We start from the raw sequence: 8,741 nt of genomic DNA on the forward strand, positions 1-8,741 counted from the left end.
GCCCCGCGCGCCCCCTGGTGGCGGGCCCGCACCTGGCGCTAGGAGGCCGCGATGCTCAGGGTGCATCCTCCGGTGCGTCGCGGGGCGCATGGAGCTCCGCCAAGCGACGAGCGACGTATGGATGATAAAAAGAAAGGTGGGTGAAGGGTGGGGTGGACGGAGGGAGCGTCCCGGGTTAAAGGTGATGCTGACCATCTTGGCGGGACCAGGACACACGGTAGACACGCGTGTCAGAAGCCCCTGATGGTACATTTCAGGTTCCAGGATGTTACTGAATGTGAATGTGATGTCAGATCGAAGTCTGTCGCCCCGCACCAGACCTGATCAGTGCTGTCCACGCGAAGGTGTCTGGGGAAGCGCGAAGGAAGGGCGTCCCGAGGCGGAGGGGCTCGCGGACGGAGGGGGTGCTGGGCGCATGCGTGCTAGAGTGGGCTCCGGGCCTCCCCTGGGAAAGTCTGTAGCTTCTGCAGGTTCGAACGCTGGGGAAGTCTGCCTGGAGGAGGTGGCCTCTGAGCTGGGCCTGCCAGGGGAGGTGACCTGTCTTCCCTCGGGATCAGGGTCATCCGAGCTGAATGTTTGCGGGGGTGCCGATGAGAGTGAACAAGGAAGTTGACGCTGGTGGGGACAGGCCCGAGACCCGTTTCCTAGGAGCTTCGGGATGGACCTTTGGACGCCCCCACGCCACCCCCGACCCAGGATGGCGCCAGGTGGTCGCCACGGGGAGAAGTCCCCATACGTGTGGAGTCCCACTGCTGCTCTAGGGGTGTACTTGGCGCGGCCCCAGGGACTTTGCAGCCTCCACTGTCCCCGCTGGGTTCTGCAGGCAGTGGGCCTGCCATCCGCCACTGTGGTCCCACTGTGGTCACTTCCTAAGGGAAGCTGGTGGCGAAGGCCGGCAGGAGGCAAGGGGCCTGACAGACGGGAGAAGGGCGATAGAGACCCACCCAGTCCTAACAAGATCTGCGTCCGCGTCCCGCGGGCTGGCGCGGCGGGCGGGCTGGTGTCCTCCATGCACCCACAGAGCCTCGGCGTCCAGGCACCGTCGCGGCTGGACCAGGTCCTGGCAGTGATTCTGGGCAATGCGGGGTCCAGGGGGACGTGCAGGCAGCCTCTGGTTTCTCTCAGCTCCGAGCTCCCAGGGTCCTTGCCCGCCATCAGAGAGCCGCTCCGTGGGAGAAGTCAGTGCCGTTGTATATCGTAGTCTAATGTTTTTTTGCAGCAAAATGCTCACAGATTTTATTGAACCCTGTCATAGTTTAAAAGTTTTATGAGCATCATCTCTGGGCAGACAACTGTCATTGCAATTAAAAATAAATTACTGTAAAAACTAAATTACAGGGTGACTCTTGAATACCCAACAGAACTTTATGGTTTTGCTATAAAATTATGTGTGTGAAATGGTTGGCATTCTAAAGTCCCAGGCCTGGCAGCCCCCGGGAGCTCAGTCTGGCCTGGTTTGCAGGTGCCATGTAGGCTCTCTCCACGTTCTAGAAACTGAAGTTGATCTGGTAACTATGCAGTTAGGAGAGGCGGTGAGAGAGTGGAGGTGGCAGGCGAGCTCTCTCAGAGTCCCCCCAGCCCTCTAGTGTCTGCACGTGTGTCCCCTGAAGCTGGGAGGCTTTGATGCTTGGGGTCCATCCTGCGGGGACTTTGGAGGGAGGGAGCAGGCACAGAACTTCGGCAGAGCATGGAGAGGACCCAAGTGCTCCGCAGAAGGGACAGTGGGCCTGGATTTGAGCCCTGGCTCAGAAGGCCCAGTGATCCTTGTCCTAACGTGAGGGAACGTGGGGTACAGTAGATGCGTGCTGTGCAAATGGCCTCCAGACCTTTTAGATACAACATCAATATCATGATCCATGAGAGAAAAAACTGATGAGCTCGACTTCACTAAATACAAAACTGCACTGTGAAAGCCGCTGTTAAGACAAACGAAAGACAAGACGCGGATTAGGGAAAATATTTGCGAAACACACGTCTGAGAGAGAATCTGTGTCCAGAACGTACAAAGATCTGTCAAAATGACATTAAGAAAAAAAAAACAAACCGAAAATGGGCCAAAGTCCTGCTCAAAAAGATATATATATACAGGTGGTAAATAAGCACATGAAAAGATGCCCCATATCATATGTCACTAGGGAAATGCAAATCAAAACAGTGAGATACCACTAAATGCCTATTAAAATGGCCGAAATCCGGAACACTGACCACATCAAATGCTGGTGAGAACGTGGAGCAGCAGGAGCTCACATCCGTTGCTGGGGCTGAAAAATGATTACAGACACTTTGGAAGACAGTTTGGCGATTTCTTATGCAAACGGATCATAACCTTAGCGCATGTGATGGTTAACCCTGCATGTCCATTTGGCCGGCCTGAGGGAAGCCCAGATGATGTCCGGGCGTGTCTGTGAGGTCCACTGAAAGGGATCTGATTTGAATCTGTAGACTGAGTAAAGGCTGAGACCATGCCCGGGGGGCGGGACGGGCATCATCCCATCTGCTGAGGGCCCCACAGGCAAAAAGACAGAGGAAGGACAGATTCACTCTCTCTGCTTGAGCTGGGACGTCCAACTTCTCCGTGGTCTCCAGATTCCTGAGCCTTCAGACTCAGGCTGGATGACACCACCCGCTCTCCCGGCCTCCCCGCCTCAGACTCACACCTGCCAGCCGATTCCTGTGATAACACTCCTCCTGCCTGTGGATCATCCGTTCCTCTGTCATCCATCATCTACCTCTCTATCCTCTATCTACTTATCTATCGCCTATTATCTATCTGTCTAACCTATCATCTACCTAATCTATCATCATCATCATCATCTCAATAGATGCAGTGAAAGCATTTGATGAAATCCAACATTGTTTCATGATAAAACACCTCAGCAAAGTGAGGATGGGGGAACATACTTCAACATAATAAAGGCCAGATGTGACCAACCCACAACTAGTATCATACTCAATGGTGAAAAATTGGATGTTTTTCCTCTAAGATCAGGAGCAAGACAAGGGTGCCCCTCCCCCCACTTCTGTTCCACACAGCACTGGAAGTCCCAGCCAGAGCAATCAGACAAGAAAAGAAATAAAAGGCATCCAGACTGGACAAGAAGTAAACTGTCACTCCTTGCAGATGACATGATACTATATAAAGAAAACTCTAAAGAGTCCACCAGAAAACTAAGGTCATTCTTCTCTGCTAACAGACGTGGATTCTGCTGCCACCTCTCCACGTAGGACTGGCTCCTTCTCCAGACTGTGCTGGGGGGTAGGGGAGACATGCTGGAGCCCCCCATGTCAGGGTCCCCCATGTCAAGGCTCTCTGGGGCAGGAGCATGGATGGAGGAGGTGGGAGGTGGCCCCCACACCCCTGCACAGTGATGAGCTGAGGCCTCAGGAAGGTCTGAGCCCTCCCCTGACGCACCGGAAGCCACTGCAGCAGATGTGGACCTCCCTCCACACCAAGAGGGCGCAGCCAAGCAAGGCTGCCCCTGAATGCAGGGCGCAGGGGAGGAGGGTGGGAGCCCCCGAGAGCAGAGGGGCCACCTGTGGGGGAGGAGAGGATGGGGGAGCTGGGAGGGGCTGGGGGCTGGAGGCCAGGGACTGGAGAGGGGCTAAGGCCTGGGGGCTGGGGGCTCTGCTGGCTAGGCGGTAGGCTGTGTCCACTCTGGCCTTTCTTCACTGGCTTCCTGAGAAGCCCCAGACACAGGCCAGGCTCACAGACTGTGGGAGGTCCTGGCTGCTCCCCTCAGAGGTGGGCTTCCTAAGGCCCGGGATGCCCACACCCAGCACAGACAGGCAGCAGCTGGGGCAGCATGTGCCTCCAGCCAGTAGGCGGGGCCTGCTCTGTGCCCACAGTGTGTGTGCTGGGACCCCCAGCCTCCCCAGTGGCCCAGTAGGAACGAGGCCAGGAGTCCTGGAGGAGGGGAAAAGGGTCTCCGCGGAGGGACCGTCTCAATGCCGCATAGGGTGGGGGCGGCCCAGGGAGGAAATGCAGTGTCCCCTCAGACCAGGGCTCCACCTCCCACAGTCCCTAGGCTGGGCCCCACCAGACTGGCCCTCAGACCGCCGCCTCCAGTTCGAGTGACCCCGCAGGAGTCAGCAGAGGACGCTGGGGTGCCATTTGCCAAGTTGGCGTGGCAGTGGCAGATGTCCGCTCACAGACACAAGCCCACTCGGAGACAGGTGCAGCATTGTTTATTGCCCGGCGCTGGGATGGGGGGACCCATGGCCGGGGGCGGGCCGGGCAGAGGCGCCTTCACTTCCGTGGGGCCGAGTCTTTGCTGCAGCCGGACAGGCGGGCTCAGCGGCTGGGCCACAGGAGGGTGAAGGTGCCCTGGCGGCAGCGGAAGTCCGGCTCCGGCTGCTCCGCTGTGGACTCCACCGACACCAGGCGCCGGGCACCGCGCTGGCTCAGGGGGATGCAGTCGGAGACGCGGACCTCCAGGGCGCGACCCTCCCTGAAGCGGGCAGGAGGGAGGTCAGGAACGGTGGTGGGGGTGGGGTGCAACCCCGGACCCGCAGCTGCCCTCCTGACTCACCCCTGGCAGTGCGCAGCCAGAACGCCCACCAGCTCCCCAATGCGGTTGTCCAGTGGCGGCTGTGAGCGGTGTAGACACACCACCAGGTCGTCCTGGCCCCGCGCGTGGAGCACCACCAGCTGGTCCCGCCCACTGGTCACGCTCAGTCCTGTCACCTGATGGGGGTCAGGGTCAGGGGGCGGCAGGCCCTCTTCCCGACTCTGTACCCCAGCCCCGCACCCCGGCAGGACCCAGCCTCTCTGAGCCCCCGCCCGGGCTCCACCGTCTGTCCCTCTGCCACACTAGTGGCAGACACACCCGACACACCAGTCTGTGGGTCTGGAGCACCTGAATGTGCCATCGTGACTGCGGAGCTGACCTTTCATTTTTCTGTCCTTTTATTCCGTCTGAGTAGCCACACGTGTCATGGCTACGGACCAGATGCCCCCGCCCGCTTGGACAGTCAGAGGGACCTAGCCTGGTCCCTGCTCCCAGCAGTCCTTGCCCTGGGGACAGGAGCTGCGGTTCCAGGCACCACTGTGCCACAGAGCTGGGTGGCGGTCTGGGCCCATGCGACCCGGCCCAGGTTTGGGGAGAGGGCAGAGTGGGAGGAGCAGCTGCGCCCCCGGGAAGCCAAGCAGGCTTCAGCCCAGGGAGGGTGGGGTGCGGCCATGCTGAACTGAGGCTGTTCTAGAAAGTTCTGGCTTTCCCAGGCAGGCAGAAGGGCCCCGCGAGCTCACCGCGTCCAGAGGCACAGCCCGCATCACCCGGTACTGCCGGCGCGGCTCCAGCTTGTACAGATGCCGGTCAGTGAGCAGCAGCGCGCGGTCCCGTCTCTTGTTGAAGCGGTTCACCTGCGGGACAGTCGCTCTCGGGGGTCACGCGCCGCCGGGGTGCCCTCCTCCCCGGCCCGCTTTCTCCCTGCCTGGGTTACAGCTGACCACTTCCGAAGTCCCAGGAGCAGCTGTGACACCTCTAGGCCGGGCCTGGGCTGGGCCCCGCACCCCCGCGCCCACCTCTCACCTTTCGGACGTGGCTGGAGAAGAGCACGGCCCCGAAGCCGTCCTTGTCCCGAAGCGTCTTCAGGCGCTCAGCGAATAGGCCCGAGGCGGTGGGGTTGTCCGTGGCCTGAGCACAGAGGGGGCAGCTTGGGACGGGGTCTTGGGGCCACGCTCGATCGACAGCCGCTCTCGGCTCTCAGCTCCCGGCACAGCTCCCTGCGCCTCGGGAAACCGAGTTGGCGGAGCACCCGCCTCCATGGTCACCCACCACACTGGGTTCCCTGAGCGCCCGGCGCAGACCCGGGGCCCACGGTTCTAGGCATCGGTCTCTGCCCGCCGCACCGGCCTGCGGACCCGGCTCCTCCATGCCACGCCCACCTGGGCCAGCCCCGCCCCCTGAGCCTGCATCTCTTGCAGACCAGGGACAGGGGCTAGCACACCCGGCCCGCCCACGTGAGAGCCAAGGGAAGCCATGGCTGGGGTGTCATGGCTAGGGGGCCGGACGGGGCTGACCTGAAAAGGGGGGTTTGTGTCTGAGAAGAGGGGTGGGCCTGAGAACAGGCGCAGGGGCGTGGGCGTACGGAGAGGAGGAGATGCTCCCTCAAGCCCAGGCCTCGGCCTTGAGGCCCTCCGCGGCGCCCGGCCCCAGCAGCCCCCACACTCACCGAGGACAGGTAGTCGCGGGCCCAGGCCCGCCGGCAGCCCCAGTCCTGCCGCAGCTCCTGCAGCGCCCCCATGGCAGCCACCTTGGCTTTGATCTGCGCCATGTCCGAAGGGGGGATGTTTTTTACCAGTTGCCGGGCCCGCCACCTGGAGAGGGACAGGTGCTCAGATGGGCCCTGTGCAGCCTTCGCCTTCCCCACCTCTGGTCCTGACCCCAAAACACACTTTAATGCCCTGTCACGCCCCTTCCCCTGCCGGAGGCCAGGCCCCTCAGCCTGGCACTGGCTGCCCTGTGTCACAGCCACCCTTCCCCTCTCAGCACGCTGGCTGATCCGTGCCCCTCTCCCTACAAAACTATTCGACCCTCGAAGCCCAGCTCAGATGCAGTTTCCCCATTCCCTACATCCGCCCACTGTGGTCCCCCGCAGGCCTGTGCCCCTCCGAATGCCCAGCAGGGTGCTGGGGACAGCAGGGCTCTGCCACTGACTGGGGCTTGGGCAGCCAGCTAATGGGCACAGCCGCCGGCCCCTTTGCTGATTATTAGATGGGGCTGGTGTGTCTCTAGCCAGCACCGAGAGATTCAGGTGACCAGGTCCAGGTGTTCAGGGCCACTAGCTGAGTAGGAAAGGCGGGGGACTGGCCCAGGGCAGGTACCTGCAGAAGAGCATCTTGCAGGTGTCCTGGAAGGGCTGCAGCACAGCAGGGGGCGGTGGCCAGACAAGGTCGCGGCCATAGAGTGGGGGCTGCCTCGCAGCCTGGAACCGCCGATGCAGCTCTGCCAGGTGAGCGCGCACCTTGTGCCTCCTGAACCAGCGCATGATGGTGTAGACGGCCCGCAGTCGCCGGCAGCGCCACCTCGCGAGCGTGCCTCGCCATGCCTGTGGGCCCGCCAGTGGGGACACTGGGTCAGGCGCAGCCAGGCCCCGCCTCCCTCAGCCTAACCCCGCCCCCTGGGCGCCTGCTCTCTTCTTTCCCGAAAACACCCGCTCTCCTCAGGGAAACCCATGTGCCCTGCTCACTGCCAGCGGGCCCTGGGCGCGGCAGACCTGCCCCTGGCTCCCAGAGCCACCTCCACCTGGCCGGGGATTGGTTCCACAGTGCCGCCCTGCCAGAGCTTCTGCCCAGCTCCTGGGAAAGCTGCTCTCCTGATCCAAGCCTTTTAAGTTGAGCCCCTGCACAGCTGGGGACTCCCCAGTGCCCCGAGGAAGTATGTGACAAGAGAGCTGGGGGCAGATGCAGCACATACTCCATGAGGGGCAACTGCCAACTGTCCGCCTGGAGTCTGACCAGGCCGTGACCTCAGATGGAGCGGCGCCCCAAAGAAGCAACCATCACAATCCAGACAGGAAACCCTTACAAGGTAGGCAGCCCAGAAGAGCCATGGATTAAGACAGATTTAAGCAACGTCTCCAGCCCCCGCAATGTCCAGACCCCGACTCAGACAGACAGGAGCTGATGGGCAAAGCCTGGATATCACTGAAGACGGCATGACAGCAACAGACCCGCACGAAGCTTCTCCACCCTGTTTCTGTGGTAACAGTGTGTCATCTCCTCAAAAACAACCCCTATGTGTTAGCGGGGGCAACAGAGGTAACCAGCAAATGCCGTGTGTCATCGCTGGAGGGGTGCTGGGTTTTTAAAAAATGTAATGGGTGACAGTGACAGACTTGTGGAGAGTCAAAGATGGTCCACATGCTAGCTGCTCAGGCATGCAGGTCATGTGTCATCGGAGCTAGGCATCCTGGATGTGCTAATGGCCGTGTGCTCACAAAGGAAGTGCCCTTGTTTGTAGGGCACGCCTGCAGAAGTACTTAGGGGTGTCACTGCTTTGTACAGTTCAGGGAAAATACAAGTATCTGTATGTGCACGCAGAGAGAGACAGGGACAGAGAGACAGGGAGACAGAGACGGTGGGGAGCACGTGACCGTAGCACTCCAGGCAGGCGGTAACCAGCGTAGGAACCTTTCAGTTTGTCTGTGGGTTTGAAATGTTGAAAATAAAGGTCTGTGGGGAGAGAGAGAAGGACCCTCGTCCTCTAGAAACACAGTGAAATGATCTGCTCAAAATAACTAGGACCGAGGTGCAGGTATCTACACAAGGCCATTCCGGGTGGGAGGTGACATGGTGGGCGCTGGGCAACAGTGTGGGGATTTTGTTCACCATTCTGCACTTTCCTCTAGGTTTGAAATCTTTCAGAATAAATAGAAGGAAAGAGGGAAATAAAGGAAGGAAGGAAGGAAGGGAGGGAGGAAGGAAGGAAGGAAGGAAGGAAGGAAAGAAAAAGAAAGAAAGAAAGAAAGAAAGAAAAAAGGAAGGGAGGAAGGGAGGAAGGAAGGAAGGAAGGAAGGAAGGAAGGAAGGGAGGGAGGGAGGGAGGGAGGGAAGGCAGGCAGGAAGGAAGGAAGGAAGGAAGGAAGGTCGATTCCGGACTTTGTGCACCCGAGTCCACCTGGGCCTGAATCAGGTGGCCACAAGGACTGAGGTGACCCGAATCAAATCTACGCTTTTTGCTTGTCAGTTTCATTAGTGGCTTGTTTCCTGTGAGCGAGCGGGGACCCCTGAGAGGCTGG

At 60.0% G+C, this 8,741-nt stretch overlaps 1 protein-coding gene across 3 annotated transcripts in view; it reads right to left on the reverse strand.

Annotated features, from left to right (window-relative positions):
- Positions 1-4,170: 4,170 nt before the first annotated feature.
- The window catches only part of MYO1G (myosin IG), an 18,163-nt gene continuing 13,592 nt past the window's right edge, over positions 4,171-8,741 (reverse strand). For all 3 annotated transcript variants that reach the window (XM_006911480.3, XM_025046503.1, XM_025046504.1), the window contains 6 exons: positions 6,827-7,050; positions 6,175-6,319; positions 5,532-5,636; positions 5,249-5,362; positions 4,530-4,684; positions 4,171-4,448 (listed from right to left, as the gene is read on the reverse strand). In XM_006911480.3, coding sequence (XP_006911542.1) covers positions 4,292-4,448; positions 4,530-4,684; positions 5,249-5,362; positions 5,532-5,636; positions 6,175-6,319; positions 6,827-7,050 — 900 coding nt within the window. In that variant the 3' untranslated portion in view covers positions 4,171-4,291. The remainder of the gene's footprint in view (positions 4,449-4,529; positions 4,685-5,248; positions 5,363-5,531; positions 5,637-6,174; positions 6,320-6,826; positions 7,051-8,741) is intronic.

Source organism: Pteropus alecto, unplaced genomic scaffold, assembly GCF_000325575.1.
Source record: "Pteropus alecto unplaced genomic scaffold, ASM32557v1 scaffold214, whole genome shotgun sequence".
NCBI lineage: Eukaryota > Metazoa > Chordata > Mammalia > Chiroptera > Pteropodidae > Pteropus > Pteropus alecto.